Source organism: Pagrus major, chromosome 20 (genome assembly GCF_040436345.1).
Source record: "Pagrus major chromosome 20, Pma_NU_1.0".
In the NCBI taxonomy this organism is placed as follows: Eukaryota; Metazoa; Chordata; class Actinopteri; order Spariformes; family Sparidae; genus Pagrus; species Pagrus major.
The window spans coordinates 15,433,862-15,457,193 of record NC_133234.1 but is presented as its reverse complement, the minus strand read 5'-3'; the positions used below and the strand labels follow the sequence as shown (position 1 = coordinate 15,457,193).

At 41.1% G+C, this 23,332-nt stretch overlaps 2 protein-coding genes across 3 annotated transcripts; one reads left to right on the top strand and one right to left on the bottom strand.

Moving 5' to 3' along the window:
* Window positions 1-782: 782 nt before the first annotated feature.
* Window positions 783-3,549, bottom strand: rbp4 (retinol binding protein 4, plasma). 2 transcript variants are annotated; one of them, XM_073489974.1, is made up of 6 exons: window positions 3,482-3,549; window positions 3,161-3,263; window positions 2,836-2,972; window positions 2,632-2,738; window positions 1,756-1,968; window positions 783-1,516 (listed from the first exon to the last, which is right to left on the bottom strand). In XM_073489974.1, exons 2-6 carry the CDS (start codon window positions 3,260-3,262, stop codon window positions 1,467-1,469), a joined length of 609 nt encoding a protein of 202 aa, XP_073346075.1. In that variant the 5' UTR covers window position 3,263; window positions 3,482-3,549; the 3' UTR covers window positions 783-1,466. The 2 variants fall into 2 exon arrangements, with proteins under 2 accessions (XP_073346075.1, XP_073346076.1); XM_073489975.1 differs by having other exon boundaries at window positions 3,161-3,266; window positions 3,482-3,515.
* A 5,176-nt stretch (window positions 3,550-8,725) lies between these two features.
* On the top strand, window positions 8,726-22,364 carry pde6c (phosphodiesterase 6C, cGMP-specific, cone, alpha prime). The gene is made up of 22 exons (XM_073489973.1): window positions 8,726-9,444; window positions 11,031-11,183; window positions 12,276-12,365; window positions 12,454-12,594; window positions 12,695-12,769; window positions 12,912-12,976; window positions 13,405-13,471; window positions 13,713-13,760; window positions 13,930-14,079; window positions 14,412-14,555; window positions 14,882-14,947; window positions 15,150-15,305; window positions 16,018-16,125; window positions 16,421-16,530; window positions 16,627-16,714; window positions 16,906-17,006; window positions 17,160-17,267; window positions 17,412-17,475; window positions 18,039-18,113; window positions 18,226-18,309; window positions 19,128-19,281; window positions 20,247-22,364. The coding sequence occupies exons 1-22, from the start codon at window positions 8,977-8,979 to the stop codon at window positions 20,288-20,290; spliced, it is 2,559 nt and encodes an 852-aa protein (XP_073346074.1). The 5' UTR covers window positions 8,726-8,976; the 3' UTR covers window positions 20,291-22,364.
* The last annotated feature ends 968 nt before the right edge of the window (window positions 22,365-23,332 follow it).

The window sequence follows — 23,332 nt, the reverse complement described above, 5'->3', positions numbered from 1 at the left end:
TGGGCACGCTAACATGCTGTTATTCAGCAGGTATAATGTTCACAGTATTCATCATCTTAGCGTGCTAAGTGCAGGCAATTTCTGAAGGAATTGCAGTGGGAATGCTAGAGGTTGAAAAGCTGACGCTAAACTGTATTGCTGGCTTTATTTAAAGTAGCATCTGATGGAGTATGAATAGTTATAAAAGTGGGCTGATGTTGAAGGATGCAAAATATACATCATGTTGGGAGCTAAACTGCATTTCTTGAATAACAGCTGGGAGCTAAATTGAATTGCTGGCTTTAATTTGTTCTGACGGAGTATGAATGTTTCTAAAAGTGTGCTAGTGTCTCTGCAGGTAAAGACAGTACACCCAGTAGTTGTTGGGATAGCTCATTCTGGACCACCAACAGACAGATGGATCATATCCATAGAGCCAAGAGACCACTGGCTAACAATAACAATGTGGCCTAGTGAAAACTCTATTCTGACAGACTAATGTGCATATATATGTAATGTATATCATAAAATCAATATAAAAATCAGAAAAAAAACTGGCCACTAAAGCTGTTGATGTTGGGCACTCCACTATGGTATAGGCAGCTGTTGCTAAAAACTCACTTCATACCCTTATTTTTGTTTGATGTCATTTATTTGCACAATGATAGACATACGAGGCAAAAATTCTGCACATACTTGAATTTTGATTGACTGAATCCAAAAGCAAACAACATGAATTCATTATTTGCAATCCAGGAATACAGATAAATATTTCATTGCGATCAAAAATTGAACGGAGCCGACACGGTATGAATGTTTAATCTCCAAAAACTGGATCAAGGAGTTCACATCATACAAGAAGCAACCAAAACTAATATGCCTGTAGAGCACATGACTTAATATGAATTTATGACAGTTTATTAACAAAATCTGCTTTTGTGCTACAAGATACTGTAAGTCCTTCAGTGTAAAAGCAAAGCCAGTGGCTTGGGAACCTGTTTTTTTCTTTTTAGTAAACATGGTGGTTTTTCTCCAGAGCTGCAGTTATGCTGAGACTTCAGCTTCAAAGATTTTCTCAACTGATTATTTTTCACGTAGGCCAGAAAATTTTCAAAAGCCTTGGTGAGCTGATATATGTAGTTTTCTCACTGGAACCAGAGAGTTCCACTGATGTCCATGAAGAAAGTGGTTTCACACTACTCCCATAACAAAAAAACATGTGACAGATGCTAAAAGGTCCAGAATCTCCTTTACTAATGAGCAAATTTAGGGAAGTGACAACAGACCAGCATCAACAGTCATCTTTCCGTTCTATTCACAGCGTAGTCATGTGAACGTGACAGTTTATAGTTCGCCATGTTTTAGTTTATTTTTAAAAAAGAATGGGCTACTTTCTCTGTTAAGACAAAGACTGTAGAGGAGAGAGGACTCTGGTGGCATTCAGTCCAAGACCAGCAGAAGGGCACGCAGTCCCAGAGGAGGGTGCTTCAAATAGAAATCTCCTGATTGTCAACAGGTAAGTTGCTCTCGCAGAAGCCTGCAGTGGAAAGAAGACAAAACACATTTTGCTTACTGAAAAATGACCCACGAGCATGAAAAAACACATACATGTCATTATTTTACACATGCAAAGATCTTTCTGAAAAATCTGTATTTTCAGTTAATCAAGTTGTGATCAAGTTCAGTCAATCATTCACCTGGCGGCCAACCTTATCGAATGACACTAACTCACAAAATGGATCGATAAATCACTGCATTAGCAAATGATCAACTCACCAGTGTGTGCAACGCGTCTGTATTTGTTCAGCAGGCAGAGCTCCCTCTTCTTCTGGGTGACGACTTCAATGTCCTCCGCCCTCAGACCGGTGGAATGACGAGAGAATATAAAGGAGTAGCTGTCGAGGCAAGTGCCGTCACTGTCTACTAATCTGCAGGAGTAGTGGATGGCGTAGTTGTCGTAGTCGGTGGCGATCACCCAGTGGTCATCATCTGAGAGAGGGGAGAGCGTGAGAGGGAGTTGTTTGATTTTTAACCAAAATGTTAATTAAGTAAAAAGTGAGAACATTTCACAACCAATCTAATGTCTCAGACTTGCTTTGATGTTTCCATGTGGTGGAAAAAAACATAAAAAAGAGATTTCCTCCTGCAACCATATGGATATCTGGACTTTTCTTGAAGAAATGTGTGCAGAAATGTGTCCGAACACAAGCATTTTCAGCTAACTCACACATTATCTCACCATCATTGGCTGGTGAGAGACTGTGTGCTTAGAAAAGATGTGATAATCTCTCTTTCTTATTGATTATTTTCTGTTGAAAGTGGACTTCGGCACTCCGCCGCTGACCACAGTTTATACAAACACAAGGCTCTTCAGTCCCTTGATAGCATAACTGAGTAAACAGCTGATACAGTCATATGGATAGTACTAAAAAACGCAGCGGTTTGGTTCAGGGTCACGGAGAACCAAGTGCTGATTAATGATGATTAAATTAAATCAGTTGTCTAAATGTCAGCATAATATCAGTGACTCTTGACTGACAATGTCAAAAGTTTATGCTCATAAGGTGTAGGTCAGAAATTAGTTGTACTTAATGTCCAGCCCTGAAACCAAGTCAGAAATTCAAGTTAAGTCCTATCATTGTTCTCACTTACTTCCAGTCTGCAGGTAGGCTGCGGCTCCCCAGTAGCGCATCCTGAACTTGGCGGGGTCAGGGGACTCCTCGAAGGTGGCCGTCATGTCGGCACACATTTCCCAGTTGCTGAGGGTCAAAGAGAGAGGTGTGAGACGAAATGGAGGCGATGAAGAGGAGGGAAAGTGCACTGATTTAAGCATTTGCAGCGAAGAAGAGAACTCACTTCAGGATGATGACTCTGCCCTTAGCTTTGGCGGTCATTTTGCCATCTTCATGGATTGTGAACTCGGCCACGATGTTGTCAATTAAGAACAAACCCTCTGGGTCCTTCTTTCCTACAGCGTACCATGTGCCTGCATACTAAGAGAAAGAAACCCACGTGTGAGTCCACTTCACACCTCAGCACAACATATTCCAGATGAAAGCATGGATAGAGAGATTGGTATTACACAGACATGATCTCACCTAAAAACTCTGAGGATGAAACCACTAAGAAGACATGAATATGATCATAGAACTTAGTAAGTCTCGCTACATTTCCAACTCACCCTTGTCTTGTCAAAGTTCTGCATGACCTGGATGTTGGCCACCTGGCAGTCCTGTGCCCAGGACACAGCCAGGAGGCAGAGGGCCACAACGTACCGCAGCATTCTACTTCGAAAGAAGAGGGGGAAAAAAGCCAGAAACAAGGACAGGAGGAAAGTGTTTGAATGAGAAAAGGAGGCACAGCAGGGAACAGCAACACATTTTGTCAGTCAGATCATTTCCATTCAAGTCCTCAAGCCAAGCGCAATAAAAATCCACAAAATATCTCCCTATGTCGTACAAACTATCTGTCAAAAAACATTTATTCATCGTCAAATGCATACCTGGTTATCAAAATGTGGACAGCTCACAGAGATCCTCTGGTTTTCTGTCAGGTTGGGCTCTTATATACAGTTGGCTTGTATTGCATAATGACTTCTGGAGATCCGACCCTCCCCTGCTCTCCTCACTGCTAGCTTGCCTTCCATTGGACAAAGATTTACATAACTGCAAGCCCCCAGTCCTATTGATCTGTGTGTTCTGCACATTTGGCGGACCACCCCTTCATATCCCCCCCAAAAATGTGCTTTCCTCTCAAATCTGCTGAGGAGCTCTTGTTCTTATGAAAACAACCATCAGCAAAGCCAAGAGGACCATCTGGAATAATCAATACCGTGTATGTGAAGATACAAACACTGACTTGATTTTTGCAAGACATTACAGCTGGAGTGTTGCACATGCAAGGATACAACACTGGACTTTATCGCCATAAATCTAAGTGAAATGTTTTCTGTGTGCATGGACTGACTTCCCCTTTATTTACATGGAAAAGCTGGTTTGCGTGCGTGTTTTCCCGGCAGCATCCATAGTATTTAGTCAGCTTTTGACTGCCAAGGGACTCCTTTGTAACTCCCACCAGTGTGTTTATATAAATGGCAGAGTGCTCGAGTCCACTGACAACAGAGAGTAATCAATGTGAAAGAGAGATAATCACGTTCCATCTCAGCACAAAGTCTAGAGTTTCAAACAGCAGTCGATGAGTGAATGTGATCACATCAGTGGAATCCAATCGGAGCCGCTTTGTTTTCCAGTCGCTGTTGTTGTATAAGAGATCGATCGCAAATAAACTGTGCATTTCTTGTGAAAATGTTTACAGCACTAGAGAAACTTAAAGGGGCTATATGTGCTTAAGGAAAAGAAATTTAAACCCCAAATTTTAATATTTACAATATTAACGAGGTAATGATACAAACTCAGGAATAATTGTCTTTTCCATAACTGAATAAACAAGCTGTTCTCAGAGGGCAATAAGTTCCCCAGATTACTGTTTGAAGCTAGAAAGGTGGCAGGGTCCGCCAAATATAAACGCCTAAGTAAAACCGTATGAAAGTGTGTTGCCTTTTAATGTCACTTTGTTTATTCAGTCACGAAAACTGTTTCTTCCACAAAACTACATAGTGCACCTTTAAGTATTTTTATTATACATGTACATTTTCCATCTAATTCTGCTGCATACGTCCAATGTAAAGTATAACATTTAATGTAAAGTTTTTCTATTTCTGATGAGTCAATTAGAACAATATAAAAATAATTAGTCATATTAAATTAATTGATGCAGAGTTGACATGAAATGATTAAATAAACACCGTCGTTTGATGTATGAGTTAAGGGCCACCTCTACATAAACAATGTGTTTTTCAAGTGTAAGAAGAGTACACCTTTAAGTATTGATTCTTATAAACACTAATCTAAAGCAAATGGCTCCCATACTGATGTAATCTTACACAAAAGAACATCTTTATTCCCTATTTAGGAAGAAAATGCTGCTTTCAAAGACAAGTGTGTAAAAAAACAAGCAGGTTAAGAGAAATTCCTAAACCACTGCCTGACTCCGGTCTGTGTTTCATCGGACTTAAATGTACTGTGGCAGAATTTTATAAGTGGTTTGCTGTTGTTTTGCACTGAGATCATGTAACCGCCCCTCTGAGGACTTGGTTGAATGAAAGAGGACAGCGCTGCCAAACATCTGCAGCTTGCATAACCACAGCTCCAGCCAGTCGAAAAACAGCGCAATCACTCATTTTCAGCAGGAGTAATAGCAGCTGGAATTTGGCCAGAGGCAGTGCAACATTTCATAATCGTGAACATTGGCAAAGAAGCGATATACGTTACACTGCCAGGTTTGTGTGTGTGTATTTAACATTTGGGGGGAGTCGCTTTCTTTTATTTGATGGGGTGGGAAACTTAAGTAACTCAAGAGGAGGTTGGGCACAAAAAAGACCCCGTGGCTGAATTCACTTATAATGCAATCCTTTCAGACATCAACGCTCCAGCCTGAAGTACCAGAGTGGAATCAATAGTATTGTTGCAGGGCAATGGAGTCAGATTTAAATAAATAGCACTGGTGTAGTTCATAAAGCGGTAATTACTTGATTAAGATAACACAGTGTGAAGCCTGCACCAAGTTGATTCGATCACTTGAGGCGTCCTCTTTCGCTAATTAGTTTAGCTTTGAATAACAGAAGAAGTGTAAATAAGGTTTAGTTTTGGAGCTTTTCATCCGTTGTTTAATTGTCATTGTTCCTCTTACAAATTCAATTCGTGAGCAGTAAAACAAAATGCTCACCTCAATGCACTCAAGTGTTTTGGTGATACAGCCTTGTGTGGTCTGCTATGAACAGTAGCCTATGGCGGCTAACGATGGCTGGGTCGGTGAGTCAGTTTGCTGACTGTTTTCTGCAGTCAGGTCGCATAATAAAAGCTACTTTAAAGCAACTGACTGACTGACACCAATGTGCCCTCATGCTGTAAATGCTACTCATGACCACATTGGCCACGGTTCTGTAAATGAGAACAACGTCTCACTTTAAAGGTACAATATGCAGGATTTGTCGGTTGCCGTTTATAAACCAACCATTTAAAGTTGGCCCGTCGCTACCCGATGCTCGTCAGTCATCTTGGACAGCTAGGTACAGACAGACCGTTTGGACAGAACACATGCAGAACTGCAGTGACTATGAATGCACGACTCCATTTTCTAATGATTATTCAGGACAGCGGTGTGTGGTTGCCTGTTTTAGCACATCATATTTTTCAGTGTTCATATTGCTATTATGTACTGTCCCAATTGTACTTTTATGCCTCTACAATGTTGATTTTATTATTTCCATGTCAATAAAAGCCCCTTTAAATTATGTTGAACTGAAATAAAATGCTATGCTACGTCAGACAACCACTCATACGTGGTTTTGTCCAAGGGTTGATGCTGTACTTGACTGTCCAAGATGGCGGACAAGCTCGTGCCAAGCTCAGGCCAAGCCCCCAGGAAGAGCGGCAGGCTTTGAGGGCCAACTTCTGTAGCAGTCAAGTCTTGTAATTACAATGTCACATGATGCACTGGGGCCGAAAAAGACGTTTTACCGTAAGCTTACATTGTGAAAAAAGCGGCTGTAAAATGGTGGATAATGGAGTCATAATTAAATGATTCGTTTGACTGTTATAAGTTAAGCCATTCGGTCCAATGGCTTGGATCGGTCCATTGTTCTTTTTCAGGGTAGTGCACCTTTAATAGGTACCCCCGAAACACACAAAAACAACAATCCCTTTATTTCAGTTCATACATTTGTTACAAAATAACACAAAAAGGAAAAATACATAATATATATATATAAAAAAGACAACTTATTCTATTCAATTAGAAAAGAAAATACTGGACTTGGTGATCATCTGATCATTACATTGGGTGCCTTGCCTGTTATCCTCTGTCACACACTAACATCAACAGTTTCTCCCACTGTGAGATGGGCCGCTCTGACGCCTCACGCCCACACACCGGCATCTTTTGTAGCTCTCCTTTGATAAGCTTGCCTTAATCCCCAGAGGCAAAAAATAGTGGGAAACTCCTTGTCTTGCCAGCCTGCCAGCAGCTAACCAGACAGCGCACTCAGTTAATAATAGCCAGCCATCTTTGTTTAGGGCCTTGTTCTCAGACGTCCAAGCCTCAACTAATTGGCCAATTTCCAGTTCTAGGACTGATACCTCCATGATGATGTTGATTTAATTAGAGCACACAGGTAGGCCCACACACAATTAGAGCATTGGACAGGCCTCCTCCATTATGGCTCTAAATACTCTCATTCCAGTGGCTATTTAGGTACTTCCTCCGCCGTAGCAACAACAACAAGGATGGTAATGCGGGGTTGTGGTTGGTTCACTTGGTGGTTATTTCAGGAAAGAAGTAGCTGATATCATGTGCCCAGCTTGCTCAAATAAGATTAATTAATAGGTAAACACAGACAACACATTGAAGGTTGGATTGGAACAGGAGGCTACTGCTGTGAGTGCAGTAACTGGCTGACAGAGACCTGGACATGGAGTCACTATATTCAGAGAATATTAGCAAGGCACTTGAGCCTCCACAGCTCCAACTTAGCACCCAGTGGTTGGACTCAGCGTCCCTCAGGGTGTCTCGGTGTGTGTAGTTCACATATGCTGTTAAAGGGACATGTGATACAATTTTTTTCTTCCCAATACCCAATCTGATACCTAAATTTTGTGTATCTGTTCTCTCGCCAAAAAGAGGAAGGGATTTTGGATTATTGCAGAAAATAAGCTCTGTGGAAAACACATATTTTGATCCCCCCACACGTGTGATGTTTGTCAATTTAAAAGATCATTTCTCAAGTCAAGAAAGTCACAATTTGTCATACTCATCTAGTTTTGTGTTAAACCGTTCAGTGAACTACATCGTCTTGCTCAACACCAACTTGGTCGCCAACAGAAAAGGTACTCAAAAAGATTAAAATCACAGTAAATCTGGTCATATTGACAACTGCAGCTCTGTGAAAGGGTAGTTCACCAGTTCTGTGAGCTGCTAGTATACAGGACCAGCTCTACAATGTTTAAGTTACGGGTTTTGGTGACCGTTCAACGAGAAGACGTCATTAACCCAACTGTTGGCCGTGTCTTTATAATCATTTTCACACTCCTATAGTAAATTTCATTAGTTTTATGACAAACTGTGACTTTCTCCTGCTGGAAAAATATCTTAACCTGTAACCTGAATGTTATTTTCAGCAAGGCAGTCAGAGAGTCCACCATGGGGGGGCTTCTGGGGTCAAGACAGTCAGGTAGCCTTGGTCAGGCAGAGTTGGCTGGGCTGCACAGGGAGTCTGGATGTTGCAATGAACTGCAAGATGAACTGATGTCCTGGATTGTGTATTATTCTGGGAAGCCTTGACATTCTTACAGCTAGATGGCTGTGTAGGCTGGTGCGCTCATGTGTACCCGATCCAGCTTGTTTTGGGTAGCATCTGAGGTATTTCTACATTGGTACAATCAAGTGGCACAGCCCTCATGATGTCTGTCTTCTGGTCATCCCACTAGTGTCCTCCTGATCCCATCTTTTCCTCACGTGACTCCATGTATCCCACCTGGCCTTTCCCCTGACACGGGTCACACTCTCTCCTGCCCTCCTCCCCTCTGATGGGGATGACTGCCCGATACAAAATGATCAACGTCGGGATTTGCGGGTTAAGGACGCTTAGAGCAGGGGTTTTAATGTCATGACGTCACATTAATTAGCGGCCACTTTGATCCTTTCAGCCTCTAAGCCGCACCTTGTCCTGTTCCGTCCTCCCGGCCGGGTAGAGACTCCCTTGAGGACCGCGGAGGAGGATGCACGTCGTCGGTACGAGCGGATGCTGCTGATCCAACCGACCCTGTAAGGCCCAGCGCACGGCTCTCCATCTCTACTGCACCGCTGCAGGTGATGCTTTTGTGAAAAAAAAAGGCGGAAACAAAAGACAGATAGAGCGGGGAATACGAAAAGACATCCAAAATGGCAGACAAGGACAGCGTGGAGAAGTACCTGGAGAACAACCCGCAGTTCGCCAAAGAGTACTTCGACAAGAAGATTCGCGCCGAAGCCCTGTCGGCCGCCTTCAGCGCGCCGGTCGACGCCAAGGACAACGCTTCCTTCAAGGATATGAACTCGGTCCAGGAGGCCGCCGTCATCTTCGAGATGGTCCAGGAGCTCCAGAAGCAGGTGCCCATGGAGCAGGCCCTCCACAAAGTGTTGCAGAGGGTCGCCCAGATCACGCAGGCCGACAGGCTCAGTTACTACATGTGCCGGGGCAGGAACGGAATACCCGAGCTCGCCACCTGCCTCTTCGACGTGACGCCGACGTCCAGCTACGAGAAGAACCTGGTCCACCCGCAGACTGAAATTGTGTTCCCTCTGGACATGGGTATCGTGGGGTTCACCGCGCAGAGCAAAAAGCCACAAAATGTCCCCGACGTCTCAGGGGTGAGAAGTAGTGGAGTCCTCTGGTAGAAAGTTGTGTGTGTGTGTGACGCAGGTGTCAGAAATTAAGGATATTGGGGGTATGGGTGCCTGTGTGCATTACTTTTACGGACTGAAAATATTCCTAAAACACAGAATACACATGCAGGTATGTCACAGAATAAACAATCAAGTAAAACATTAAAATATCCCCAATTTCCCCAAACAAATTCAGAGTAGTCATACAGTCAAACATACCATGTTCCTGCTAATGTTGCCTTGAAATAAGCTAATTTAGTCTTTTAAGGGTACAGAATTTGATGATTTGCCTAAAATAGTGACTTAAAGGGGCACTATGTAGTTTTTGAGAAGAGATTCAAACTCAGAATTTTAATATTTATTAATGGGGTAATACAAACTCAGAAATATTTATTTTTCCATAAATGAATAAACAAGCTGTTCTCAGATGAAAATAAGGTCCCCATAACACTGTTTGAAGCTAGAAAGGTGGCAGGGTCCGCCACATATAAACAAAGTAAAACAGGATGAAATTAGGTTTGTTTGTTCAGGCATAAAATAATTAGTCAATGAAGATCTTTCTCTCCTGATTAAAATTCCTTACCCAAAACTACGTTGTGCGCCTTTAAAGTATTTTTATTACATGTACATTTTCCATCTAATTCTATTTCATAAGTCCAGTGTAAAGTTTTTCTATGTCTGATGAGTCAGTGTGAATACTTAAATAAATTAGTCGGATTAAATCTATTAATGCAGAGTTACACATCAAACTTGTGTGTTTATTTAATTATTTCACACAAAGCTAAGTCGAACCTCGACACAAACAATGTGTTTTTCAAGTGTTTAATATTCATTCAAGTGTTGTACATAAAAGTAACGCATTTCAATCTGGTTGTTCTGTCTCCTGTAAGAAGTCAAGTGTTTATTGTCAGATGCATAATTTTCCTTCACAATGAAGTTTTTCCTTTGCCTTTACCTTTCCACTGAAACACACAAAAACGTGAAAAATACAAGAATATAAAAGACAATAAGAATAATAAGACAAAAAGCTCTACAGAAATAAAGCTCTACAGAAGATATGCAACATATATATATATAATATGAATTCAGATATACAGTATAAGTGCAATATGCAGTGTCACTGATGACGATCGAACTATACACAGACAGTCGGTAACCCTGAGTGTGCAAGTATCAAACATCTAAAGTTCATATTAGATATGACTCTTTACATTGAACTTATGTTAAAGAATTAGATGGAAAATTAACATGAATTAAATTAACATACCCACAGACATTTCATGAGTCGTCAAAAGTCAGCTGAAGAATCTGATGATGTACTGAACCAGCTTATGAATGCAACAAGTGAAGCCAATAATATAATATTGAGTACATAGTTTATTTATTTAAAAGAACAGGCAGCAGACTGCCTGAAAACAAGTCAATGTTAGATACATTGTGAATTTGAATCTCTCAGTCTGACAAGCAGTTAAATAGCGTACAAAAACATCACTGAAATGTGTAAAGGGAGAGTGAGTGTGAATGTGTTGCATGTGAGTGATGTTCTGTGTCTTCTGTTTCTCTCCTTACAGAACAAAAAGTTCTGTGACTTTGTGGACAAACAGACTGGATACAAGACAAAATGCATGATGACGTTCCCTATGTTGGCCGAAAAAGAGTGCCTTGGAGTCGTCATGGCGCTAAACAAAATAGGAGCTGATACATTCACTGCAGAGGACGAGAAGGTAAGAACACATTTATCCACAGTGATTTAGTGAGTGTTCTTTGTCTAAGGCAGCCTAAATGCACCATATTCTGCGTATCCATAATTGCTTGTCTGACACTTTAATACTCCTGTGCTCTGCCGTTTGAAATTTGCAACTAAATAAAGATTATTGCTGTAATTACATCTCATCAGCAGGGTGCACAACACTCCCCCATTATGTCAGTGGGAGCCAATCAGACCTGACGTGATGTGTGTGCTTCTGAAAAAAGGAGTAATGATTTAACTGGGAATATGTTATCTCTCTGTAGTCTATATCAGAAAACATTCACACACCGTCTTTTATTATTCAGTTAAGCTATACATCTGCTCACACTGAAGCGGAATTCCATAAAGATTGAACTGGGTCAGACCGGTAATGATGTTTTCGCAGACTACTGAGGCTGATTCTGAAAAACTGAGAGTAAAGAGATCTAAGGAGCGGATTGATGGGGTTCAGGGCGAAGTCTTTAACTGCTAACACACATTTTAATGTCTGAGATTTCTCTGCATTTTTTGTGTTAGGTATATAGATAGGAGAGATACTGTTTGTTTACTTCTCTCCAACAGGTAAAAGTCTTGCATCTGCAAAATATTAATTTAGTATTTAAGTAAAACACACTCATGTTTACTTGATCTGTCTTCAGCAGGTTTGGTAAAACATAAAACATAATGACATTTTTATCAGAAATGCATCTATGCAAATGCATGTACAAATTATCTGTGTAAAGGATTAGCCTTAAAGGTGCAATATGTAAAAATTGGCCTATTCATATATCATATATGCTATTTCTTCTCATTCTGTTGATAATTTAGTACATTTTTGGATGTTATCAACTGAAATTCTTACATATTTCCACTTTAAAAGACCTTTGTTGTCATTTCATTTATATTTACTGATTATCAAATCCATATGTCATCATATGTGAGCAATATTCTGACAATATCTACCCTATACACCAATCATATTATTCCTATACAGTTCACTTCATATGATAAATAACATCTGTGAACCGTAGTTTAAATAGGTAAATCTGCTGTATTAATGAAACCTCTAATCTGATTTGGTCCTCAGCTCTTTCACAAGTACATGAACTTTGCCCAAGTCATCACCCTGCAGCATTACACAGCCTACATGTTCAATGTGGAGTCCAGACGGAGTCAGGTAAACCTCACCTGTTGGTATTTCTAATGCACAGAGCAGAGCTCATGCTTTACACCATCGCTAAACATCGCCGTCCTTTCACTCGCAGGTGCTGCTCTGGTCAGCCAGTAAAGTGTTTGAGGAGTTGACAGACATTGAGAGACAGTTCCACAAAGCGCTCTACACTGTAAGGATATATCTGAATTGCGAGCGATACTCTGTGGGCCTGTTGGACATGACCAAAGAGAAGGTTGGTCTCATTTTTACAGAAAGGATTGAATAGTTTGCATCCTTGGCTACAGGGATAAATCACTTAAAACTGTTGTTCGCTGTGTTTTTCCCCCTTGCAGGAATTCTATGATGAATGGCCGGTGAAACTGGGAGATGTGGAACCCTATAAAGGACCAAAAACACCAGACGGCAGGGTAATAAACTCGTTTTTCCTCCTCATTTATTCAGTTTTATAGCACTTTCCACTTTCCACTCTTTTCTTCTCTTCTTTTCTATTGTCCAACATGGTTTTAGGATGATCAATAATTTTCTAACAGGCTTCTGATTTTTATACAGGAAATCATCTTTTACAAGATCATTGACTACCTCCTGGAAGGCAAAGAAGAAATCAAAGTCATACCGTGAGTAGCATTAGCTACAAATCCACACACAATACATTTTAAAATACGACATAAAAAACAGCCCCAAGTCCAGGCCAGTGGGAGCTCCTCTCTCCCACAGAAAACACTGCCCCTGAAATGCCTCATCAGTAGTCCCACCTTTAATTCCATGACTTTGTGACATCACACTACATCACCATGTCACACATTTGCATAATTTATGAATATATTCAGGGTAGAAGTGAAGCTAACTGGAAGAAAATCCTGTGTCTGTTTTAAAACACATCAAGCATCCGTGCTAGTGCTAGGTTTTTCTGATGAGTTGCTGTTTGGGTATGTTTTCTGGAGAGGCAACATAATGCATAAGAGTCAGCACTGCTAAACTTGCTTCTCTGGAAATAATTTGCTCACTCCGGCTCAAACAACTCTATGTTTCTCTCTTTTTTCAGTGGTCCACCTGCAGACCACTGGGCTCTAGTTAGCGGACTGCCGACCTACGTGGCGGAGAATGGCTTTGTGAGTCTGTCACAGTCACTGCACGGCAATTCATTATCAGAATCGCTTAAATTATTTATTTATGACAAATATGACATCAGTCAACATCAGTGTAAATGAAGACAGTGTTAAGTGACTTGGTGCAGTTATGTGCCACTTTATGGCACTGACAAGTTTCAGATAAGGTTTTGACATAATCAGTTTCATTTATTAAATCCCAATAAAGTGCCACATTTAACATTTTTCATGTGACTTCCTGCAGATTTGCAACATGATGAACGTGGCTGCAGATGAATACTTCACTTTCCAGGTGAGGAGATGCTTTCAGATCAGATTTTGGATGAAATAAAGTACATATTCACATATTCAGGAAGGGTTCCTGTACAATATGCATGTTTTATATCAAACTCTTCTTATGCCTTTATTCAGGTGGTTTAAAAACTGATCTCACCGTTACCTCACCTTTCAATGTCTTTCAGAAAGAGGCTGTGGATGACACAGGCTTTGTCATCAAGAACGTCTTGTCGCTGCCCATCGTCAACAAGAAGGAAGAAATTGTGGGCATCGCCACTTTCTTCAACAGGAAAGACGGCAAGCCGTTCGACGAACACGACGAGCAGATCACTGAGGTTGGCAGCATACTGTCTTTTAATCTCCCGCTACCATCATAAACACACTCTACACTGCAGGTTTCCCCCATAGAGGCAAACATTTTGGAGCATAAATGTGTATGTTAAGAAAAGGTCTTAAAACAACAGTGACTTCATAATGCTTTGAGTTATGGATGTTGCGGTCGTACCACACATAGAGAAATATTTGCCTCTCAGCGCATTCATTAGTGTAATTAATGAGATAATAACAATAATTTGAAATTCATTAGGGTAATTCAGGGGGTGGCTCAGTCACTTCTTGTTTATATGTTTCTTCTCTCTCTCATTCTGACTCTCATGGTTTGTACCAGGCCCTGACACAGTTCCTGGGTTGGTCGGTGCTGAACTGCGACACCTACGACAGGCTGAACCGCATGGAGTGGAGAAAAGACATCGCCCAGGAGATGCTCATGTACCAGACCAGGTGCACAAAAGACGAGCTGCAGTCCATTCTGGTTAGTGTGGACTTCACTTTCATCCACATTTTCTCTCCCCTTTGATCCCTCTCAGTGTTTGATCACTGACTTATGCAGGAATGTGAAGCACTTAGAGGTTAATAGCGTTTTGAGTAGCAGTCCTCCAGTAGCAGCTATTAGAGGACTAATGAAAGGTCTGGTGGATCACTTATCCATTCAGCAGCAACAAACATTTGAGCCGATGACACAACAGTTTACAAGGTTACAGCCTGGAGTACTTGTCTCAAGATTTGGAAAATATTCTGTTTGATCAGGGGATGAATGTAAATGTCGTTCTAAATTATTGATCTCTCCTTTATAACCAGAACACCCACGAGAAGTTTGACTCCGAGCCTGAGGACTGCGACCAGAAAGAGATGTACAAACTATTGGTAAGTTTTGTCCGAACACAGCGACAGGAAACACAAGATTATTACATGACTAACTTATCAAAGTAAACTAAATAAATGTGTGAATAAGATCACTTTTATGTTACTGTTAACTATCTCGAGACTGATATTGTTGTCATCATCCACACTTCTTGAGTACCGAATGAGTCATGGGCGTTGTGTATGTCGTTGTGTATTTGTTCAGAAAGCGACATGCCCAGTGGCTGACAATGTCGACGGAGAGAGTCTGTACCTGTTCTCCTTCAGCGACTTCCCCGTCTCAGAGCACGGCCTCATCAAAGCCGGCATTCGCATGTTCTTTGAGCTCGGAGTCGTTGAGAAATTTAAAGTTCCGGCAGAGGTGAGTCACCTGAATGTAACGGATACTCGTAATGTTTCCTGGGTATCTGGAGGATATCCCAAATCTGTGTCTTCTGATGCTGCTATTGTCCAGCTGGAATATAATTATTTTTGTCTTTAATTCTGTGATTGTCACACATTTGCATAATTTATGCCTAGCAGCTAGTTTGGCACGCAAGAATTGATTTAGCACAGCTGCTCGGTTGCTGTTAGTGGTGCTGGCTCAGGCATGTGTTAGTTGACCAATCAGAGCAGAATGGGTATTCAGGAGGCGGGCCTTAAAGAGACAGGTGCATTTCAGACAGAGGGGAAATACAGTGCTGCAGCACTGGACAGCATGAGAAAACTGATGTGTTTTTTGAGCATTAATGTAAACCTGTTCTTATAGTAACCCAAAATGAAGTTATGGCCCTGAAAATGAGCATCCTATTAAATACAAATGAAAAGGTGGGAATTTATAAGATTCATCATTGAGGGGTGAGAGGTACTATTTTTTGCTCGAGGAAAGAAGTAGATGTGATCGTCACGTCATGCTGTGGCTACAAATCTGAGCAATACTCAGCGGTGTAGCAGTGAAGGCAGAGATTATTTTGTTTTGTATTGTTTTTTTGTTTTGTTTTGTTTTTTAACACTGGTAAATCAGACTAAGTCATGGCCATGGCTCACCTTCTTTTCTTTCCTCTGAACCCACCCTCTCAATCTCTCCATCCCAGACACTGACCAGATGGATGTACACAGTGAGGAAGGGTTACCGTGCTATCACCTACCACAACTGGAGGCATGGATTTAACGTGGGCCACACCATGTTCTGCCTGCTGCAGGTAACGTCCGCACGGCATCTGCTGCATCTACAGTAAAAACCCTGAGGCTAAAACTTAAAAAATAACAGCATGAGCATCTTGTCAGTTGTCTCATCTTAATCACTTTCACTCAAATCCACTTCACAACCGCTGACTACTTGGTCTGTTTCTATGACTATATCCACATATATCAGATCATAATGTGTTATTTCTTCATAAAGCTTATTGAGAAATGCAATGGTCTAGAAACACGAGAATAACATTTTTGTCAATGACCTTCACATAATAACTTATGATTTGTCTTGTCTGCCCACAGACAGGGAGGCTGAGGAAGTACTACTCTGATCTAGATGCCTTTGCCATGGTGGCTGCTGCTTTCTGCCACGATATCGACCACAGAGGGACCAACAACCTCTACCAGACAAAGCAAGTCAAGATATTTTATACTTTTTGTGCGTGGTGGAAGTTATGTAGAACCTGCCTCGTCAATTTATTTCTCAATTGTTGCCCCTTTTTTTGTAGGAGCATGCATCCTCTGGCTAAACTTCATGGCTCCTCCATCATGGAGAGGCACCATTTGGAGTTCAGCAAGACGCTCATGGCTGACGAGGTACGACAAATTATTGCACAAAGTTCGAAAATATATATATATACAGTATATATATATATATATATATATATATATATATATATATATATATATATGTATATATATAATATATATATATATATATATATATATATATATATTAGACTTGAGTGGTAACAACACATTTGACCTCTTTGCACCGTCTCTTACAGACCCTGAACATCTTCTGCAACCTCCAGAAGCGCCAGTTTGAGCACGTGCAGCACTTGTTTGACGTCTGCATCATCGCTACTGACCTGGCCCTTTACTTCAAGTGGGTTCTATAAAAATACTGCACTCAGACTGTTAGCATGCTACAGGCAAAGTTAGGGACAGACTTAGTACGTTATATGGAATCAGTTGTATTGTGTATTGTTGTGTATTTCACTTAGTTCATTTGGTCCGTGATCTATTTGTCCTTGTGCAGAAAGAGAACCATGTTCCAAAACATTGTGAACGCCACAGAGCCAATGCCAGATGAGAAGGATGCCATCGCATTCATCTCTAACAACCCCACCAGGAAGGAAATCGTCATGTATGTAACCGATTGGAGCAGAGGATAATACAGCTGTTGAAGAAACTCTGTCCTGTTTTCTTTCAAATATATATTTCTGAGAAGTCTCTGCAGCAGCAGGGTGTCATCTCCTCTCCCCCCTGACTGTCTGTCTCTCACCTCCAGGGCCATGATGATGACAGGTTGTGACTTGTCTGCTATCACCAAACCCTGGGAGGTACAGAGCAAGGTGGGTGGCCTTCATCGCCTTCACACAGGCAGGTTAAAGAATATATAGTGAAGGAGAAAACACACAGAAGCAGATCTTTGAAATAATCAGGTCGCCTGTTCTGCTAAGATCCACTGATTGAGTTTTATCCAACCTGTCCTCAGTCCTTGAGATCACCTGTATTACAACTAGGGCTGCAATTAACGATTATTTTGATTATCGAATAATCTGCTGATAATTTCACGTCTATTCGAGTAATGGTTTAGTCTATAAAAATGTCCAGAAATTGTGAAAAATTCTCATCGCAATGTCCCAGAGGACAAAGTGACGTCTCCAAATTGCTCCTTTTGTCCAACCAACCATCCAAAACCCAAAGACTTCCTATTTACTGTCATAAATGACCGAGAAAAGCAGCAAATCCTTGAGTTTAAGAAGCTGGAACCAGCAAATGTTCGAAATACTCTAAGCCAGAAAGGACTGAAAATTATGAATGCATTCAAAAATGCATTTCAATCCTTTTCTCTCTACATTTGTCTGTTATTTCCCTGTATCATTCTTTGTCTTGTCTGTCTCTTCCTCTCCAGGTGGCTCTGATGGTCGCTGCTGAATTCTGGGAACAGGGAGATTTGGAGAGAAGTGTTTTGGACCAACAACCAATTGTAAGGATCTTGCACATTCTCTGTTTTGTCTTCTCTTCATTTCCCATGGATTCTTTTTTTAAGTTTCTCACCATTGTTTTCCATCTGAAACTCTCTCCTCTGTCTCTCTCAGCCCATGATGGACAGAAACTGTGCCGAACAGCTACCCAAGATGCAGTGTGGTTTCATCGACTTTGTGTGCGCCTTTGTATACAAGGTAATAAAGAGCTTTTTGCACCGCACAGCTGCACCATTTTTGCAGAGAAAAAGGCATGATGGTTATAAACAATGAAGGGGAGGAGATGGTTTGAAGAAAAAAAGACAGACATGGATTTTGCAAAATAAGGGAGTCTGGCGATAATTCATCTTTAACAGCTGGAATTTAAACACAGCGAGAGTCTAAATGGGGTGTAACGATTTAATCCAGCTTCTGTTTGGTTTTGATTATCAGCAAAGCGCCATGAAAAGCAGATTTTGGCCACGAGTTGTTTTGAATTAGTTCAATTTAAGCAACTTTCGAAGAGTTTCAACTCCACATATTCGTACTGTAGAAGTAACTTAGCGGAGTCATTACACCATAGATTAAAGTATGACTTCTGTTTTCAAGGTAATAACATTTATTTTCATGCCTTAATTTCCCATTCGTAAAGCCTGGTGTGTGTAGGGGTTGCTTCGACCAGCAGTCAATTTGAGGGGGGGATGCCACGCCCCTTATTAACCTACATTGACCTTTAAATCATCTTTCAGTGTCATTATAAGCTTTTCAGACGTGTTTTTATTGCCTCAACAATCTTAGCTTGGTTGAACCTGTTGAACCCAGCGGGCCCCAGGAGGAATGTCAGTTAGCTCTTTGTCACTTTGTCAGGATGGTATTTGGACAAGAACCCACACATCCGTTAACTGTGAACATGTGTCGGTCGTCCCTACATGCCTCTCGTCTAAGAAGCATATCGTGTATTTGCTTCTTCCTCTTCACTCTACACTGTTGATGTGAATGACATGTACTTATACAGTGTGCACCGTCTTTTATCGCAGGAGTTCTCCAGGTTCCACAAAGAGATCACGCCCATGTTCGATGGTCTAAACAACAACAGGTCACACTGGAACGCGCTGGCCGAGGTCTACAACGCAAAGATGAAGGCCATTGAGGATGAGAAGAAGAAATTGGAAGAAGAAGAAGCCAGGAAAGGTAAAAAATAATAAATCTGTTTCTAACACTCAATAATCATGAATATATGGTAAATGTATCGTTGATTACACTTAAGTTAATAGTTATTTCACAGTTAACAATAAAATGCTATATTAACCATTTATTAGGTCATTGTAAAGGTTTATAAACATCAGTTGCAACTCTACAATAAACAACTGCTTAATAACGTTCAAAAATCAACAAAAATTACCAATAGAACATAGATTTGACGTTATGGCATCTATGTATTGTGTTGCAGAGATGTCTACTGAAGTTAGCATGCTACCAACCAGCTAGCCTCGGCCCACCCTGGTCCAAAGCTTCTTTGCTATCAGTGTAAACACCAACGAGCTCCCAGTTCGTACTGCTAGCTGCACGGCTAACTGAGCTAACTACCTATCAGCAGCTACAGTTAGCAGCAGTTAACGGTTACTCTGGTACTGCCCTCGATTTGTTGTGCGTTCGAATTCAACAGGTCAACCTTACGTATTGCCCCTTTAAGAGTGAGATAGCTATAAACTAAAGTTTAATTAAACATAAATTTACCATTTATTGATTATGGTTATTTTAAAGGTCTAATATATCCAAGACTTGGAGTCGAATTCATACTAAAAGAAGAAAAGAAGAAGGGAAGCATATCACCAGACTAACCGCTACCTGCTGCTATCTGTTGCTACTGTTAGCTAGTTAGCTCAGTCAGCTGTACAGCCAGCATCCCAGACTGGGAGCTTGGAGCACCAGGGAAGTTTTTTATTGTTTACACTGCTAGCACAGGAGCTGGACCAGGACATATGAGGGCTATCTCAACAACACAATACATAGATGTCACAAAAGTGTTTTCAACTAAAATTCTTTCATATTGCACCTTTAAACTGCTAGCGATCTATGTACATTGGTCCAACTGATGGCCTGGTAGAAGTACCTGTATCAAATCATCTTTTCTTTATTTCTGTGTGTTTATCTAGCTGGAGGCGACGGAGGGAAGTCAAAGACCTGCACCATCTGTTAAGTTCCTCCGGTGCGTCTCATTCTGGACTGGTCTGGTTAGCGCTAATCTAGGCTACGCTAGCCTATCCTGCTCTGAGTACTAGTCTAGTTGGAGCTTGACTAGGCTAGCATGCCCTGGTCTGATCTACACCAGCGTAGTTCTCTCTGGTTAGGTGCTGTCCGCTCTGGTGCTGTCCAGTCCGGCACTAACTCTTTAGTCTAGCTTAGTCAGGTCTGGTCCACGTGCCGGCCTAACTATCCTCCGAGGAGGGAAGAGTCAGAAACATCACCAAGAAGAAACGTCGGGACTCTGACTGGAAGAGAAGCCAGAAGATGTGGTGAAACTTCCTCTGCCATGAACATTTGAAAACCAACATGGACGACATATATTTCCCTTCAGCAAAGCAATAATCCAAACATTTCTGACATGTATGGTTTGAAACCATGCTTGTATACATCCATAAGCTGAAAGCAATAGTTACAAACAGCTCAGACAGGGTGCTGCATTAGGGGTGAATTCAAGCCAAAGCAATAATTTTCACACAATGTTCCTATTGGCAGTCAGTTACCACACAGTTTAGCAGTACTGTAGCTTGCACAATGCACTTAGCTGCTGCTGTTTTAGCAGTGGCAGGCCAAGAATGGAGGGCGGGAGGTTCAGGCAGGCACAATAAGCATTTATACTTACTGGGTTATAATTCAGTTAAAGTAGTTGTGGAAGGAATTCCTCGAACGCTGTGTAGCAAAACCTACAGCGAGACACAACGCTCAATCAAACAAGGGCTGATGTTCTCTTACCTCGATGAGATGCGTAAGAGTGTATTTATTTTAATATGCAATCTATCTATATATATTTTTTGGTTTCTTTGTCAGAGAATTTTGTACTTGAATTGTCTTCACAGATTGGAGAGTTTGAGCTTCGAAAAAGAGGGCGTTGTGAATCTAGAAAACGTGTTTTTGCCAGCTTTGGGAATCACCTGTAAGCTGTTATCTTAATGTCCAACAAACCTGAAATAAATAAAAACTAAAAAAGGTAACTTACATGATATTTACGCAAGTGTTTTAGCGCAAAATTAAGTCCATATCGATTCAAATGAGAATGTTCTCACATGTATATAGCTTATGACATAGGAATTGTATAATGTAAATGGTGTAAACTTAAGAAAATCTGAAGTGTGAAACTGATTTTAAGGATGTCCAGTGAAATGAACTTTTGCTTCTTCTGAAAAGATAAGAGTCGGAGTAAGTCAAACAGGGCAAAGTAGATCTACCTCTCCTGTAAGAAGATTTGACGGATTTGATTTGATTGCCAGCCAAAGTTCGGGATCCGCACAGCTTTAGACTTTAAATACCCTTCTTACAGAGGAGGTAAAGCAGGGCTACCAAAGCCTTATATGCATGTGCAAGACGGCTTATGTATAAAAAAAAATGTGGGAATGATTGAATGATGATACAGGCTTCTTTCTTCGCTGATGCAACAGTGTGATGAATCACGCAATGACTGACTGTTTGATGTCAACTCAGCGTGAAAATGAATTGATCGAGTTAGGCATCTGAGTTGACAGCGCACCTCCTCCTCCTCCTCCCCAGTGAACTTTCTGAAACACTTTTAGCAAATGTCCCTCCCGGGGGCAAAGGCAAGCTCTCAACTTCCTGTTACACAACGGTATCTCCTCTAATCAATGGGGCATCAATCAAAGGCACTTAATCCTATCAGAATGGCTTTGGGACTACCTGGAAACTCCTTTACTGCTACTTAAGGTTGAAGCAAGGGAGCTGTCGTGATTACTGGAGTCGGAAAAAGAAAAACATTTACTGAATGAATCACTGATAAGTTTTAATGATTTTCCCATTAACCTTGTTATTACGGTTGCATTTTACATGGACGGTTACACCGACAGTTCTGCCTCCGGTGATCAAAAATAGCCCCTTGCTTCTCCTTCCCATTGTGAGATACCAAATAAAGCACTGTGTACTTTCTCCTTATCCAACCAGCTGTCATTCAGACATTAGAAATCTATCATATGACGTGCGAAATGACCTCTGCTGTATGTATGTGTCATGAGATGTATTATGTGTAAGCAAATAAAGGCATTTGTGGGGGTGTAAGAATACAAAGAATCCTTTTTTTTCCTCACACACACAAAGGTGTTACTTTACCTCTTATACACACTTAACTAATGCACATCAAGGTTAGACAGAGACAGAGAACGAATTCTTAAAACGAAACCTTGGGCTTAGCGGCGAAAGCGCTCGTTCTTAGTCATATATCGTGCAGGGATCTTAGAGGCTACAAAGCTGGATGAGCCTCTGGGGAAAGAGGATCAATGGATTGGTTCTGATCCCTCCCCGATACAGCGTTGTCTGGCCGTGTCGTTCGGCATCCCGTCTTCTGCCTGTATGAAGCATGCAGAAAACCGGAGAGCGTCTGGTCTTTTGTCATTTTAACTTTAAGTGTACAGTCATTTGGAAGACGATAAAGTACACTCTAAGGAGAACAATGCTACGGCAATGCACTGTGCAGGATGTGCGGTTTGAGTGCAGGCTGCTGCTGCTGCTGAGGCCTCCAGCTCGTTTTAAAGCCAAACGTGGTGCAAAAGAACTGCTAATTTAACGTATTTACATATGTACAAAGTCCTACATTCTACATTTTTCAATGTGATATAGAGAACAGAGTGTATAAAATCATGGTGGAAAGGGGAGCTTTAAAGGGACACTACGTAGTTTTGGAGAAGAGATTCAAAATTTGCAATATTAATGAGGTAGTTATATCAAATCAAATATTTGTTTTTTCTGTAACTGAATAAACAAGCCGTTCTCAGAGGAAAATAAGGTCCCAGAAATTCTGTTTGAAGCTAGAAAGGTGGCAGGGTCCGCCAAATATAAACAAAGTAAAACCGTATGAAATTGTGTTGTCCTTGAAGGTCAGTTTGTTTTTTCAGTTTATTCAGTCATGAAACAAAGAGAGTTTGTTTAGGCAAAAAAAAAAAAAAAAAACGATCAGTCAGTGAAGATCTTTCTCTTCTAGTCAAAATTTCTTTCCCCAAAACTTCATAGTGCACCT